The 16737-nt window shown below is 42.9% G+C and overlaps 1 protein-coding gene across 2 annotated transcripts; it reads right to left on the bottom strand.

Moving 5' to 3' along the window:
- Positions 1-8265: 8265 nt before the first annotated feature.
- LOC146555431 (uncharacterized) lies at positions 8266-16737 on the bottom strand. Of its 2 annotated transcripts, none has more exons than XM_085252852.1 (9): positions 16616-16737; positions 15003-15065; positions 13297-13422; positions 12187-12261; positions 11867-11962; positions 11567-11667; positions 11080-11155; positions 10571-10654; positions 8266-9874 (listed from the first exon to the last, which is right to left on the bottom strand). In XM_085252852.1, exons 1-9 carry the CDS (start codon positions 16673-16675, stop codon positions 9752-9754), a joined length of 804 nt encoding a protein of 267 aa, XP_085108978.1. In that variant the 5' UTR covers positions 16676-16737; the 3' UTR covers positions 8266-9751. The 2 variants fall into 2 exon arrangements, with proteins under 2 accessions (XP_085108978.1, XP_085108977.1); XM_085252851.1 differs by lacking the exon at positions 16616-16737 and adding an exon at positions 15541-16550.

Below are 16737 nucleotides of genomic sequence, written 5' to 3'. Positions count from 1 at the left end.
TTTAAAAAACAACAAATCAATGATTTCAATGGGAAAAAAATCATCCAGGGTATCTGCACTGGTGTTGACTGGGTAATGTCTTAAGAACAAAAGGATGTATGAAGATCAACCGTCAGTGGGCTGAATTTCAAAAAGACCCCTGAAATCAAAGTGATGCAACAAAATGATGCCTGATAATGTCAGGGCATGCTTCTAGTCAGATGATGTATAGTGCTGTAAGGATTTTCTCCCAAGCTGGACCAGGGAATCACTGAGCTCCTTGACAGACTGAGGTGCAGCCTGGTGCCATCGGATGGATCGAAACATAACGTCCCAGAGGAGTTCTATTGGATGTAGGTCAGGTGAGGGAGCAGTCAGTGGTAGGGATGGGTACTGGTATCCCGTGCCATTATGGCATTTTTTGCTGAGATGTCATACACTTTGGATTCTAGCCAATCATTTTACCTTTGCAAGGATAGTAGGCGAGCCCAGGTACATATGTTCTTTTAGAGCAGAGCTACAAAGTAAAAATGCCCAAGGCGAAGCAGTCAAAAGTCTGGCTGTACTTCAGAGCAAAAGATGCAAACTCAGCAGCCTGCAACAAGTGCTTTAAGGTGATACTGTGATACTGTGCAAAGGAGGTAACACCTCGAATCTGATGACGAACCTGGCGACGTATAGCGTTTTGTTAAAAGCCGAGAAATGCACCGTATTTGATAGCTTGCTGCGAGACCTCACACCAACACATCTACTGTGGGTGTGGTGCCTGTTATCGGACCCGGAGTTAGCAACATCCCCCGAGAACCCGAAGAGGAGAGTCCTGGCCCCTAGCCCTGCCAGTTTAGCAGAAATGATGATGAATGATGATGGCAGCAGCAGCCGTTCTTTTCTGGGCGAGTAGCTTAATGTTGTCCGTGTGTAATTTACGTTGAGTAGGCTAACCACATTATTAAATTAATGCATGTAAGGTGAACTAGCAAACACCGTTGTAGTTACATGTGGCTGTCTTCTTGTTTGATGCCAGATACTCCCCTCACCCTGGCCAAAAAAGGCTAAAATGACCAAAGAAAACGGGGAAACAGCTAAACATGAGAGGTTTTTGGACAAAGTTTGTGTTTTTTCCATTGTTTAAGCACTGCTTCCAGCCAAGAACGATACCATACATGCCCTATATTTGCAGGAAAGGCTAACATTGTTATCTTTTTTAAAAAAAAAACAGCTAAACATGAGAGGCTTTTGGACAAAGTTTGTGTTCTCCATTCTTTAAGCACCGGTTCGAGCACCGTTTAAGCACCGGCACCATTTCAAAAATACCGGTTTGGCACCGGTGTCAGATAAAACCTACACGATACCCATCCCTAGTCAGTGATATCAATTCCTTCATCCGCCATGAACTGTAACTGTCTTTTACAGGCTGCCACAAGGCCAGGCATTGATGTGCACCAGGGGGAACTCGGGACCTACTACATGAGAGTAGAATCTAAAAATAGGTCCATCCTGATACCTAACAGTAGAGTCCTGTTGCCTAGTCTGTAGGGTGTCTGTGTGTGGCTCCATGGATATGACTCCTATGACCGCTGGGTGGCCAGTGTTGGACCTTTCAAATCTGGTATTCTATCTCAAATGCTACTTGGGCTCCAGAGTGAGCACTGTGCCCAGTCTACACTGCTTGTTATGAAGTTTGTATCTGATTTTGAAGTCATATTCTTGCTCTTGTAGTGCTCATACCATTCTTCCTTGCACAAAGGAGTAGATACCATCCTGCTGATGGTCTAAGGGCCTTCTACAACCCTATCCAGCTTTCCTTGTCATGGTCCTGGGCCATGTGGGCCCAGTATTCTTAGTTCCTTGTATTTTTGTATTTTGTTCCTTGCTTAGGCCATGTTTTCTGAGTTGCCCTGTTGTGTTGTTCCCTAAGTGTTTTCCCTTCATGGCTTTTACCCCCTGTGTGCCCCTCTGTGTATCTGTGAGCCCTCGTCTCTCCTTATGTTTTATTCCATGTTTCCCCTGCCCATTATGTCTAAGTTCTCCCCGTGCTCTCTCTTCCCCCTGTGTGCCCTCTATGTATTTATGAGCCCTCGTCTCCCTTTGTGGTTGTTTCATGTTTCCCCAGCCCGTTATGTCTGTGTTTTCCCCGTGCTCTCTCTCCTCCTGTCTGAACCTCTGTGCACTTCCTGTTTACTTTGTGACTCTCACGCCTGTACATGTCATGTTCAGTTCACCCCGCCCTGTCTCGTTATGATTATCAGTGTCACCTGTGTTCCCCGTGTGTTCCCACTTTCCTCGTTAACCCTCTGTGTATTTCTGTCTGCATCTCCCTCTGTTCGGCGTCGCGTTCTCCCTCATGCTGTGTGGATTTCCCTGTTTCTCTCTCCTTGTGCTTTAGTTTTCCCAGTTTAGTTTATTTTGTATTGTTTCTCGTGGCCAGCAATAAAGCTGTGTTTTTTGAGTTCATCCCCGTGTGTGTGAGTTTTGCGATTGGGTCCTCATCCTGCCTGCCACACAGCGATCCATGACAGAAGAACGCGACCAGTAATGGACCCAGCAAACTCTGTACGGAACCGGCAGCGTGCAGACCCCGCCTTCCCTAACGAGAGAAGGCAGGAGGCTCGGCATGCCCGGGAGCGCGAGTCTGCCTTCTATGGGACTCGATTGGCTCTAGGTGGGCCGCGCAGCCTCCAAACTGCAAACGCTGCTGCCTTTTCCCCACATCGTCCCACGGTGATAAGAGTTGGAGGATTCAGCCTATCGCCTGCCACAACTCCTCCGGCCTTCTCAACTTCCGGTTCACCTCCCCAGTCGCCGCCCACGTCCTGCGCAAAGAAGAGGGTTACTCGGCGGCCAAGGAGAGATTTCGTGCCTCCGACAAGCAGCCTATCTCCGCTGCAGTCCTTTGCGCTCTTCCTGGGACTTCCACGCTCGGAGCTGCACAAGCTCCCCGTCTCTCCGGCGCAGCCCGGTTCGTCATCGGCTCAGCCAGCCGACATCACCGAAGTGCCTGCGCCCACTGCCTCGGGAACTCACGGCACAGTTCCCAGGAATAAACGGCGCTCACGCCGTCGCCACCCTAAAGTTACTGAGCAAACTCCGGTGGTGAGTGACTCTGACAGTTTTTTCCATGCCACTTCCAAGTCGGACCGACTCGGACAATATTCTGCTCCTGAGTCCGCTGTTTTTCAGGTCCGTAACACATCAGAAATGAATAGTGAGTTTGAATATGACTGTGTTTCCAGGGCTCATAATGTTTCTAAGTTCACCTCCGCACCTATTAAGCACGAGACTGAGTTCATTACCCCCCTAGAGACTGCTGTTCATGCTGAATTAAAGAATCCTGGCACTGTAAGCTCCATGCGCGTCATCCCAGAGGCCATTAACTCCGTGTCTGGTAATTCTGGGTCGGTTAATCCTGAACCTGCATTACCTACCCTCACGCCCATGTTTCAGAGTGACTATTTTTCCTGTGCTCCTCCCAGGTCAGCAGCAATTAACACACAGACTGATAATCTCACCTTAGAGAAGCAAAAGACTATTGTTGAGCTGCATACTCATGAACAACACCGTGAAGTTAACAGTTCTGAGGTCCCTGTACCTGCTGAGTATAAGACTGTGAATGGTGTTTCTTCACTCCTGGACTATGCTGCTCTCCAACCTATATATTTAGAAACCGTTTGTGTGAATGCTCCTGTGTCCGCAACGGATCCCTTTGTGCTCGGTATTACTGACTCTGACTCTGCTAAACCTGGATCTTCCTGTGCTATGACTGTTTTAGAGACTGCTACTCCTAACATGGACAGCTTAAGGCCTACAGAGTTGCCAGGAGTGACTCGCCATGAATCTCTGTTCACTAACACTGCTTCTAGCTCCACTAACTCGATTTTCCCTGTGTCTGTTTCTGTTCCTGTGCTTCACTCTCCGCCTCCTGTTCCTGTAACCAGGGCAGTGCGGGCCCAGCTTTCCCTTGCTCCCGTACCAGTTCCTCGGGAGTGGGTGGCTGAGGTCCAGCTGGTCCCTGCTTCTGTCCCCAGCCTGGCAGAGGCGCAGTTCATCCCGGCACCCGTACCTGCTCCTCGGGTGGGGTTGATGGACACCCAGCCTTTGCCTGCTCCTGTTCCGGTTCCCCGGGTGAGGTCAGCCATGACCCTGCCGACTCCTGCACCCGTCTCAGTTCCTCGGGTGGGAGCGACAGAGGTCCAGCTAGCTCCTGCACCTACACCGGCCCCCAGGGTAAAGGCAGCCAGAGCCCAGCTCGTCCCTGCACCCGTATCTGTTCCTCGGGTGGGGATGGCTGGTGTTCGGCCAGGCCCAGCACCCATTCCTGTTCCCCGGAGGAGAGCAGCCCAGAGCCAGACACCTAATCTACCACAAGCGCAACTCCCACTACAACTGGCATTGCTGTCCATAACTCAGTCAGTGGCTCAGTTATTAGCACAGTTTCCTGTTTTGTCACCAGTTCAGTCTTTAGCACAGTTAACGGCTCCATTACCCACTCGGTCATCCGCTCTGTTACCACCTCAGTGTCTTACTCCATTGCTTGTTCAGTTAACGGCTCAGTCATTATTAGCTCTGTCATTACCTCTGTCACCAGCTCAGTTCATAGCACAGCAACCCGCTCAGACACTGCCAACCTCAGCTGGAAGCCTTTGTGAGCTTTCTCCGCCAGCTGAGGACTGCGTGGTGCTGACAAACTTTGGACAGACTGTTTGCCCTGCACAGCCCCAGCCGTTGCATCCTAAGCTGACTGCGTGCCCTGTGCAGCTACAGTTAGCGTCCCCTCAGCCAAAAGTCTCTGCACCTGCTGGCTCTGCATCCGTCTCCGCTGGGGGTTCAGGGGAACCCCTCCAGCCGCTCCTCGTCTCCGCTGGGGGTTCAGGGGAACCCCTCCAGCCGCTCCTCGTCTCCGCTGGGGGTTCAGGGGAACCTCTCCAGCCGCTCCTCGTCTCCGCTGGCGGCTCAGGTCAGCCCGGCCAGCACCTCCTCGTCTCCGCTGGAGGGTCCAAGGGGCCCGTTCAGACGTGGTCTGGTCCGGCCTCTGCATCAGCTGCACCCACGCCCGGTCCGGCCTCTGCATCAGCTGCACCCACGCCCGGTCCGGCCTCTGCATCGCCTTCAACGTCGCCCGGTCCGGCTTCGGTCTCTGCTTCTGCTCTGCCTGCTGCGGCTCCGGCTTCTGCTTTGCCTGCTGCGGCTCCGGCCTGTGCTTCGCCTGGTCCGGCCCCGTCATCGCCTGGTCCTGCCTCGTCTGGTCATGCCTCGACTGGTCCTGTGCCCACCAGGCCATGGCCAGCACGCCTGAGACTGGAGAGCCGCCGCCGCCTTCCGCGCGGCCGGCCTCCTGAACTGCTCCGTCGTCGTCTCCTTCGCCGCCGCCGCCGCCTTCCGCGCGGCCAGCCTCCTGAACTGCTCCGTCGTCGTCTCCTTCGCCGCCGCCGCTGCCTTCCGCGCGGTCGGCCCCCTGAACTGCTCCGTCGTCTCCTTCGCCGCCGCCGCTGCCTTCCGCGCGGTCGTCCCCCTGAACTGCTCCGTCGTCTCCTTCGCCGCCGCCGCTGCCTTCCGCGCGGCCGGCCTCCGGACCAGCTCTGTCACCTGTGCCACCCGCCTGGTCGGCCCCCCGACCGTGTGACCCGTGAACTCTTGTGCCTGTGGGCTCTGGGTCGGCCCCCTGAACTTTATTTGGACTATGGTCATGTGCTCCTGTGTTTTCTGTTGTTTGTTTTGTTTCCCGTTCTGGTCCCTCCGTCCTGATCCCCCGCCTCCCGCCCTGGGTGGGTTGTTTTCTGTTTTTGTTTTGTTTCTCGGGTTTGGGCTGTCGGGAGCCAGCCCTTTAGGGGGGGGGGGGGGTGATGTCATGGTCCTGGGCCATGTGGGCCCAGTATTCTTAGTTCCTTGTATTTTTGTATTTTGTTCCTTGCTTAGGCCATGTTTTCTGAGTTGCCCTGTTGTGTTGTTCCCTAAGTGTTTTCCCTTCATGGCTTTTACCCCCTGTGTGCCCCTCTGTGTATCTGTGAGCCCTCGTCTCTCCTTATGTTTTATTCCATGTTTCCCCTGCCCATTATGTCTAAGTTCTCCCCGTGCTCTCTCTTCCCCCTGTGTGCCCTCTATGTATTTATGAGCCCTCGTCTCCCTTTGTGGTTGTTTCATGTTTCCCCAGCCCGTTATGTCTGTGTTTTCCCCGTGCTCTCTCTCCTCCTGTCTGAACCTCTGTGCACTTCCTGTTTACTTTGTGACTCTCACGCCTGTACATGTCATGTTCAGTTCACCCCGCCCTGTCTCGTTATGATTATCAGTGTCACCTGTGTTCCCCGTGTGTTCCCACTTTCCTCGTTAACCCTCTGTGTATTTCTGTCTGCATCTCCCTCTGTTCGGCGTCGCGTTCTCCCTCATGCTGTGTGGATTTCCCTGTTTCTCTCTCCTTGTGCTTTAGTTTTCCCAGTTTAGTTTATTTTGTATTGTTTCTCGTGGCCAGCAATAAAGCTGTGTTTTTTGAGTTCATCCCCGTGTGTGTGAGTTTTGCGATTGGGTCCTCATCCTGCCTGCCACACAGCGATCCATGACATTCCTAGACTAACTGCCTGTCACCTGGAATCTCCTCTAAGCTCTTGAGACTGTGCTGAGACACAGCAAACCTTCTGGCAATGGCAAGTATTGTTGATGTGCCATCCTGGAGGAGTTGGACTACTTATATAAACTCCAGGTATCATCTCATAACCCCAGCAGTGACATTGAGCCTAACCAAATGCAAAACTAGTAAAAACAAAAAGCAGTCAGAAAAGATGAGGAGGAAAAAAGACTCATTGGCCTCTGCCTGTAAAACCATTCCTGTTCTGGTGGTTGTCTCACTGTTGTCTCTCTATTGCACCAAAGCAGCTTAAACAGATTAAAAAAAAAAAACTTCTACTACCTAACCAACCAGGTCAATAATCCACAAGTTTAATTGGCTCAATGCTGAACTCTGATTAAAAAGTGTTCCCATTTTCTTTGAGCCCTGTATATAAAAGGAGAGGCTTCCAGTTGGATAAAATAGTAAATGTCTGTTTGTGGTAATGTTCTTTATAAAGAAATGTTTCCATGTGGAATTAACATTTTACTTTCAAACTTTTTTCCTTGAGGGTTTTAGTCACTGAAGATGATTAGAAACAAGTTCAGATTTAAGAATTTAATTTTACAAAGCACACCACCCACACATTGACTTGCTGCAAAATGTCCATCGCTGCCATCTTCAGGTTGCAGCTTGAAATGCCAAACAAACGCAGATGATGCAGGCTATCAGGCGAGTAGGAGAGAACTCCTGTATACTGGAAATAATAATAATAATAATAATAATCACTCTTCAAATATTGAAAATAAAAGCTGTTTTTAGCATCTGCCTCCTTATTTAGAGGTATGTTTGTGCCCCAGTAGTCTTTCAGTACAGCTGATTGTGTTACTGGCACTGATTTTGCAAACATCACATAAATACCACAAGTGGAGAAAGTTTTCAAACATGCTGAAATACAGAGAAAAGAAACTTACACCTAGCGCATACCGTTAAATGACAGCAAAAATATTATAGTCTGTTAGAGACTTATTAATGTGTCACAAGCAGAGATGGGCAGTAACCCGTTACTGTTTTAAAGCAACGAGTAAAGTAAGGGATTACTCTCGCAAAAACGGTAATTAGATTACCGTTACTTTCCTGTAGGAACGCTGCATTACTGCGTTACTAAAACCGTGATTTTTTTGCGATAATGTCTCATGACAATGACGTAAGCGAGTGCGACGTTCGTGACAACAGCTGTGTGCAGATCAACAATGGATAATATATCGAGTACGGGAGAGAGTATGAGCATGCAGCGTTTAAAGCGTGGAAGTACTGACCTTACTTTGAGTTTGATTCCGTAAAAAGTGACAAAAACATTAGTGTCCGTTGTGAGTGGGAAGAAAACTTCTTTTTATAGCGAAAAAAACCCTAAACTTCCAAGCAAGCACCGAGTGCGCTACGACGTAATGGGAAATTCACAAGTTAAAAAAAGGAGACTTTTCCATTTGATTACATTTTGTATGATGGATTATGTAGAAAAAGTAGAATTGGGCTGAAAGATCTATCACTTTATTACCTATTCAGGTTGTAAATTGTGTTTTTAAAAAGTAACTAAGTAATTAATTACTTTTGAAAATAAGTAATCAGTAAAGTAACGGGATTACTTTTGGGGGGAAGTAATCAGTAATTAGTTACTGATTACTTTTTTCAGGTAACTTGACCAACACTGGTGTCAGGGACCAAGCAGTAAAGCATAAAGGACACCGGTGGTTTTAATTCAAAAAACGGGTTTTATTGACCCAAAAATATGAAAATATATTTAACAAAGCCAAAACTTAAACAGGCAGACCAATAAAAGAGGTCAACTCAACAGACTAAACTCAAGATAATAATTAACAAAACCTCAAACAAACATATGGTAAACTGACCTGCTGAAATGACACACAGGGGGACTTAAATACTGGTTTAGCTAAACCAAATGACACACACGGGGGAAAACAAGATGGCTGCCATATAACCAACTAATACAAAACATTTAAACAAACATGAAACACCCCCCAGGCAATGAAGCATGTGGTGCAATCCAATTAGGCTGTCAGCAGTACTTCAGGTCTCCCAGCCCTTTGCCACACCTTTTGCCAGACAGGAGGAGACACCAACCCCCAGGTAACTCAAACAAAGAAAGATGTATTAATATAACATAGAACAGAACTTTGACCTTGCAAGGTTAATATGTGTGCACGCCATATAAACATTGGAAGGTGTGATGGAAAAATGAATATATTTAATAAAGAAACGATATTGAACAATAAATAGAATATTTTAAAGTAGTGACTGTAAATTAAACTAAAGTGAATCAACGGGTGATGAGGTGTGGAGCTTACCATGTGTGGCATGCCATCACAACTGGTCACAAGTTCCGTTAAATAGTTGTGAGACAAGACAAATAAGCCACTGTTTAAATATGCTCCTGTAATAACATTTGCCTACCCCAAAAAATGTAGTTTTACAACCAATCAGAATTAATATGGAGCAGATCCAGGAGAGCCGTTACACCCTCTGTTACTGTGATTGTTCTGAAAATGGTGGCAATTTGTCCAGAGGCATTTGCAAAACAGTCCTAAAGCAGTCCTCTGAATGGAGTTAAAAGACTAAAATAATTATTTATAACTGATTCTAGACCCAAAAACCCAGACTTCCTATTTTAGTTTTTGCAAATAGAGCGATTGCCAATTTATTTTTAAAAAATGTCTAAAACAGACTAACATCCTTTAGATTTTCCTCCAAAAAACAATGATTATGCCCATAAAAGACTGTCATTCTGCAAAAACACAAGTTAGCTGCTAAAGATTAATGATTAATGATGGCACCTGCTTTGTGCTAACTAGATACCAGAAGCATGTTTAAACAGTAACAGAAATTTCCATGTTGATATGGGAAGCAGCTGTAGTGGTTAAAGCTGATGCCATCAGGATGCTGCTGTTAGAAATTTGCTTCTGCTACTGAATACATGAAGGTATTTTGCTACAATGAAAAGTTTAAGTATCTATTGTTTTGATCCCCTTCCATTAAACACAAGATGAACATTTCAAGAAGGAAATGTTTTACACCATATACACCAAATTAGCATTTTCAGGCAACAGCTCCATAAAGCACCATGTGTTCATTCTGGACCATCTCATCAGCACCAGAAGCCCAGAGAGTGGAAGCGCATTAGTATCGTTGTCTTAATTTTGGGTGAAAGGGGGTCAGAGGTCAGGTGAGGGAAGGTTTAGGTTGGTATTTCACTCTGTCGTAGTCGTCGACTGTAGTTTCAACTGGAGGCTTCTTCCAGTATTTCTCCAGACCCAAAGCAAGACACAGAGCAATGGCTGTTATCTGCAACACACACACACACACACACACACACACACACACTGTGTATAATATTTTATACATCATTATTCATCACAGTAAAAATTGCACTGCAATTGCCTTGCAAAAGGGAAAAATCAGTGGTTGCCTGGTGACTTTTTCTTGTTGCACTTTTGGCTGGTTGAGACTGAAATCAAATTTCTGTGTAACACCCTGAATCTGAGCAAACGATTTTGATTGCAAGGCGATTGCACAGGTGGACCATTAGGGTCAACCTGTTTCCAAACAATCAATTTTGCAATGAAATCATAGAGTAAAAGCTTTTCTTGAAACTTCCAGTGTTTTAGAATGGATGGACACTATCAGAGAAACTCTTCCAGAAATTCTAGACAAGCACATATATAAACTAGACATTTCCAGAAATTAAAATTCATGTCTTGGGAACTTCTATGAACTTAAATTTCTCCTCTAATCCTTTTATACCCATATAAACCACGTTTATATGGGTATAGAACAACCATATAGCCTCTTCCTCAATCATGCAAACATATCTACAATCATAACTTTTAGATTTTAGAATTTTTGCATTCATGCATTTGTTAATTTCTTCAAGCAGCTGGAGTTTGTTCTCTTTTCAACTCTTTATATATTAAAAAAAAAGATATGGATCTTGGTTTTAAAGTAAGATAAAAAAAAAAAGCTGAGTGTTTTTTTTCTTACTGCAATGGTGGCGAAAGCTGAAATGATTCCTATTCTGAGCTTGACTGGGAAACTCAGGTAGCTCTTTAGGATGGGACCACAGGGCTGCCAAAAATATAAAGGTGAAGAATCAACATGATTAAAAAAACGTCTGTTTTTGGCGTACATAAGTCAAATTTCCCTTTGCGTTTATTTGCTTCTGTTTGTCTTTATAACTAAACAACATTATAAAAGATTAACTGAACTAAAGAATAGAAAGACTAAACCAGACTGCCACTGGATCGAAGATGTACAGTGGGAAGATGGAAAATGTAAATTTAAAAGTATAATAGAAAATAGTAAAATAGAACAAAACATAAGAAAAAAGGATAATCAGGGAAACTAGTAAAGGAGAGCAAGAAAAAAGAAAAAATAACCAGAGAAAGGGAGAAAACACTGGAGAATTGTAGAAAGAAAGATGCTGAGGAAATAGTAGAACTGTGTGAAAATTAATGATAGAAGAAGAACAAAATCCTGAAGCAAATATTTACCTTGGAGTGCACAAACTGCTGGTTACTTCCCACCATCACACAAGGCTCATATGAGCTGGAATTACCAGGCTGAGATCTGTGGGCAAAAACAGAAAGCCAAAATTTAAGAGCCAAGACAACCCATCCATCCATCTTCTTCCGCTGGGGCCGGGCCGCAGGGGGAGTGGTCACTACCCACAGCTCTTTACCATAGGTAAGGGTAGGGACGTTGATCGACAGCTAAATAATTTAAAAATGTATTAAACTTAAATATTCAGTTCATTTCAATTTTATTTATACAGTGGCAAATCACAACAACAGTCGCCTCTGTTGTTGTGACCCTATATTGTAGGGTGTACCCTACCTTATTCTGAAAAACAGCTAAAAACTCAAGCAAATTACACATTTTCTAAACGTATGAAATAGAAATTATTTTAAAAAATTAGATAAAAAATGACTCTACAATTCAATATTCAGCTAATCTATCTAAAATCCAGTCTTAACATACCTTGACTCACTGGTATAGGTGGTTGTAGGAGGTGTGCAGATACAGGAAAAAGGAAGCTGATTATCCCAGTCTTCAAATTTCCTCAAACCACAACAGGAGTCCTTGAAAACACACAAATATTATCATCAGTTAAAGCTCAAGGTTATCATTAGTCTTGGTGTTGAATTACTCATTCAGGTCATATATGTCTATAAAATTAGGTCATAGTTGTTGCTATGACAACAGGACAACAGGAAAAACTAAAAAGTTATATCACTTTTTCATTTCTTTATCCTTATTTTTTTTCTTTGTTTCACTTACCGACGTCTGAAGCTTATTTAATTCTTTCTGGATGTCAGCTGCTGCTTTGTGTAGGGGTGTCACATTGAGAAACAATTCATCCACGGCAAAGTCCATCTACAGTAAATAATATAAACGTTTGAAGAGTGATACACAAACACAAGCAGAGTTTTAAGAGTAATTAACTTTCATCTGTATTACTTTATTACTTATTTAGTCAGTTTACAGCCCAAAGATAACGGTTTCATATTTCATAGTCATTGCATACCTCCAGGGGGCACTGGTGACAAGAAAGCAAGGACTGTCTAAAAATACAGTAAGTGAAACGAACAGGTAGTTACCTGAGCTTGAACCTGAACCAGGGGTGAGGCAACGATCATTAGTGCCACAAACTCCACAAATGTCAGAGCAGAAAACTGGAAAAAAGATTACAGGTTAATGCCACTACTCTAGTGTGTGTGTTTGTACTTGTATGTGTATGTTTTGGGGGACCACTTTGGACCAATAACCTTTGTAGTGAGGACATTTTTGGAACACAGGGGCATTTGGGGGTCAGCCTCATTTAGGGACAGCAGCTTCAAACTTAGCTTTAGAATTTGGGTTAAAATTATGTTTTCGTATATATGCAATTAGGGATTAGGGGTTGGGAATACTTGTATCAGCTAGGATCCTCACAAAGATGCTACATTTGAACTTGTGGAGTGAAGAGCCCACTCCTGAAGACCTTCTATGACTCTGTGGTGGCCTCAGCTATCTTTTATGGTGTGGTCTGCTGGGGCGGCAACATCTCTGCTGGGGACAGGAAGAGACTGAACAGGCTGATCAGAAGGGCCAGCTCTGTTCTAGGATGCGCTCTGGACCCAGTGGAGGTGGAGAGTGACAGGAGAATGGTGGCTAAGCTGTCATCCCTGTTGGACAACATCTCTCACCCCATGCAGGAGACTCTGACAGCACTGAGCAGCTCCTTCAGTGGCAGGCTGCGTCACCCACGGTGTGGGACGGAGAGATTTTGCAGGTCTTTCCTCACCACTGTTGTCAGACTCCACAACAAAGACTTCAACTGAACAAACACACACATCCACACATGTGCAATAGCAACAACACTAAGTGCATTACTCTTTTTCTGGCATCGTTGTATTATACTCAATTGTATATAGCATTTGTATTCTATTTTATTCGATTGCATATAGTATTTTATTTTATTCTATTTTATTGTGTACAGTATCTTATGGATATCTTATTCCAGTGTTTGTTCTCTATTTTTTTCTATGCAACTTTGTACATAGAAAAAATGTACAAATTTATTTTATGTTATCTTATCTGCTTTACTGCTTTAACAAAACTCATTTTCCATGCGTGGGACTAATAAAGTTTATTTTATTTTATCTTATCTTATCTTATCTCATCTTATCTTATTTTAACAAACACATGTATGAATTTGTGTTACTCACCACCAACAGCAAAGATTTGTAGTCCAAAGAGGCAGCAGATATGCCCAGAACAGACAAAACCATTGTGAGTGGACCAAACACCTGCAGGACCAGTAAGCCATTACTAATGGACAGCTGGTCAAACAACTGAAAGAGAGAACGTCAGATAACAAATATATTTTATTTAACCTAAACAAAAGGAATAAATAACAAATATTTATAATAACAACTATTGAATATGCAGAACAGTATCTGAGACCATTTCTAATGAGGCAATGAACAGGATCAGCAGAAATGGTAAATGGTATAGCCTGCATTTGTATAGCGCTTTACTTAGTCGCTAAGGACCCCAAAGTGTTTTACACGACATAGAGTCATTCACCCATTCACACACAATCACACACTTGTGATGCAGTGTGGAGCAGAAGGTCCAGATGCATCTTTTAGATTATGTGCCAGATCCTTGCAAGTCCTTTTCCTATTTAGGACATGACTTTGAGATACCACTCATCTGCTGTTGTTAGTCTTTAGGCCTGGCACTTCTTTTGCCCACTCCTTGTCCAGGTTCCTCAGATATTTTAAGGACACATAGCACACCATGTTGAGATATGCCAAGTTTTCAGCTGCTAGCTCTCTGGGAATCACCTTGTTGGTGCAAAAATATCATTTTATGTCTGTAAAACTGTGCCATCTTTGGCATTTTTATAGATTCAACAAAAGAAATAGGAAAAAGTGACATGTTTGTGACACACTTCCGGTAATGAAGTGCTTGAAGATGCTACTGAAAATTAATTTATTGGTGAAGTTGATTGTCACATAACACTGATTCATTGTTCGAGTTAGGTGCCTTTTTGTGCTTGAATTATTCTTAAGTTGGTTTTCTGTGGCTAAAAAAAGAAATCAATCCTCTAAAATTGTCAAGTACTGGCTGGAATGAAAGTGAGGATAAAGCAGCCAGTGTCCAAAGAAAACTTTGAAAGACCCTCAGAAATCCTGGGAAACTATATTAAAGACCACTCTAAAGACTTCAAGAAGGTCTGGCTACTTGGAAGCAAACTATAACCAAATGACGGGGGATGGGTACTATTTAGCAATAATATAAAAGATAAAATATGTAAAAATGAAAATGTATAAAATAACTACTAAATGCAGTAACTAATAACAGCACAGCAATACACAATTATATTATTATAATTATTATATATATTCAAATATGCCTTTATTTAACCATAGTCTGTTTTTAGCAAAAAATAGAAAGAACTTTGGAAATCATACACGTTGATTAGTATGTATGTATGTATGTATGTATGTATGTATGTATGTATGTATGTATGTATGTATGTATGTATCTATCTATCTATCTATCTATCTATCTATCTATCTATCTATCTATCTATCTATCTATCTATCTATCTATCTATCTATCTATCTATCTATCTATCTATCTATCTATCTATCTATCTATCTATCTATCTATCTATCTATCTATCTATCTATCTATCTATCTATCTATCTATCTATCTGTGCTAGAGTCCAAGCTACATTACAAGTGGCAGGCTCACAGTTGCATTGTGGATAATGTATGCACCAGAATCTTACAAGAAAGTAGAAGTTGTGTTATAAAATGTCAACTATGAGTCTGAGGAAATATAATGTGAAATTAGAGCTGTTTCACTACATAGTTGATTCTTGTATAAAAAAGTGTGGTGAAAAAAATCCCATTTTACCTCTGCAACAGGTATATCATCAATGGGGGAAAAAGCAGCACCAATCATCACAAACCCAGACACCTGCATAATAAAAATGAATAAAGAATAAAAATAGTAAAAGGCAATGACTCAAACTGGTTTACACAAAAGTGGCTGTTGGTTGGGTTCACAGATCAGGAAGTCTTTAACAGCAGAAACATTCCTGTGAAATGCCTTCTCTTCCCCAGAGAGACTGGGAACTCTGACAGCTTTATATCACAAATGTAATCTGTCTCACAGTCAGCAAGTTGAAACTTTCCAAAACAGTCCAACTACACCTTAAACACTCATGGTTGTCTCATTCTTTGACTTCCACATTCCCAGCCTCTGTTGGCTTACTTAGTGAATATTCTCTCTGCAACTTGTCTTACGCAGTTTAAATGAACAGAAAAAAACAATAAAAACACTCACACATTTATTTCTATTATTTCTAGATGTTGCTTAAACTTAGTGGAGCACCAAGTAAGCTCCTGAGTTTGAGCCCCAGCATTCACAACCACAGAGATGCAAAATGTACCATGCAGGGGCTTGTCCTCCCATGATGGTTCCTCTTCTTGCTCCTCTCCTTTCTCTGGTTTCTGCTGCCTGAGGTATTCACTAAGCACACTATCAGTTGTGAGGCCATCTTCCTGATGTACTCATGGATCTTTGTTGTTTCGTCCTAGACCGTGGTTATGACACTCCCTAGTCCCCTGCCTCCTTCCTTCCTCTTATGAACTTAAAAAGTGAAGGTTCTAAAATTGTTGCTAAAAGACCTCCACATTATTTTAGTGTTTTAGTGTAGTGAAGAGAGATTTATTAGTAAAAAGATTAAATCAAGACTAAATGTTTACTTTAAATAAAAGAAAATCTTTTTGAGTACCACACAGTGCAAGATTTTGGCAACATAACACACCACCTAAAATATTTTAATGTTTAGATAAGTATTAAGAATACATGAAAACAAATACTTCACCCAAAAAAACAAGAAAAAAAGTTGATTCTATGCTGTTTTCTCTCGTTTTAAATATAGGGCTGCTTTAAGTTTTTATGTATTATGTGTTTTATTTTTATTGTTTTGTTTTATTTTATTGTTCTTAACATATTTAATGTACAGCACTTTGGTCCTGTGCTGGGTATTTTAAAGTGCTTTATAAATAAAGATTGATTGGATTTAAACGCAACATATAATAGTTGCCAAAAATTAGACAAATATAATCTTGCACCTGCTACCAGAAAGCAGTTGCTAGTTATTACCACAATTATCACAAATATGTATTTGAACCCAGAATGAAACTAAATTTTGTACGTGCTCAACGCAAAAATAATTACATGTCTACAAAATTATAAGTAAAAGAAAAAAAGTTAAAAACAAACATACTGTTTCTGCTTTTCACCTTCTGTTTACAAGACTGTAGTTACATTGAACTTCATTAATTAGCACATGTAATCAACACCTGAATGACACACTGTGTATTTCAAAAATAGTAGATTAAGATTTTAGACCATTAGAATTTTTTAAGATTACCTTTTTAAAATTTTCATTTTTTAAAGATCCAATCACCTCCGACAGCCCACACAAACATGCAGTTAACAATTAGCAGTGTGCTTACCAGTAGCAACACAGTAACACAGATAGCAAGTCCTCGCAAGTAGCTCCTGCAGCGAGCCATGGCTGCTGTCTGAGCGAGTCCAGTTAAAATAGAAACAGAGTAAAGTCCAGAGCCCACTCCTG

This window comes from Mchenga conophoros, linkage group LG17 (assembly GCF_057382185.1).
Source record: "Mchenga conophoros isolate Kocher_MC1m ecotype Shallow Benthic linkage group LG17, M_conophoros_male_GT1.1, whole genome shotgun sequence".
Lineage (NCBI taxonomy): Eukaryota > Metazoa > Chordata > Actinopteri > Cichliformes > Cichlidae > Mchenga > Mchenga conophoros.
This window is presented reverse-complemented; position numbering and strand designations above follow the sequence as displayed.

What these genes read in the sequence shown, in the direction of transcription:
- LOC146555431 (XM_085252851.1), bottom strand. Translation starts at nt 15,648, where the DNA reads ATGGCCTCACAACTGATAGTGTGCTTAGTGAATACCTCAGGCAGCAGA. An exon ending in GGAGGACAAGCCCCTGCATG is followed by an intron (nt 15,066 to 15,540) that starts GTACATTTTGCA and finishes TTTATTATGCAG; the next exon opens with GTGTCTGGGTTTGTGATGAT. An exon ending in AGCAGTTTGTGCACTCCAAG is followed by an intron (nt 10,655 to 11,079) that starts GTAAATATTTGC and finishes TATTTTTGGCAG; the next exon opens with CCCTGTGGTCCCATCCTAAA.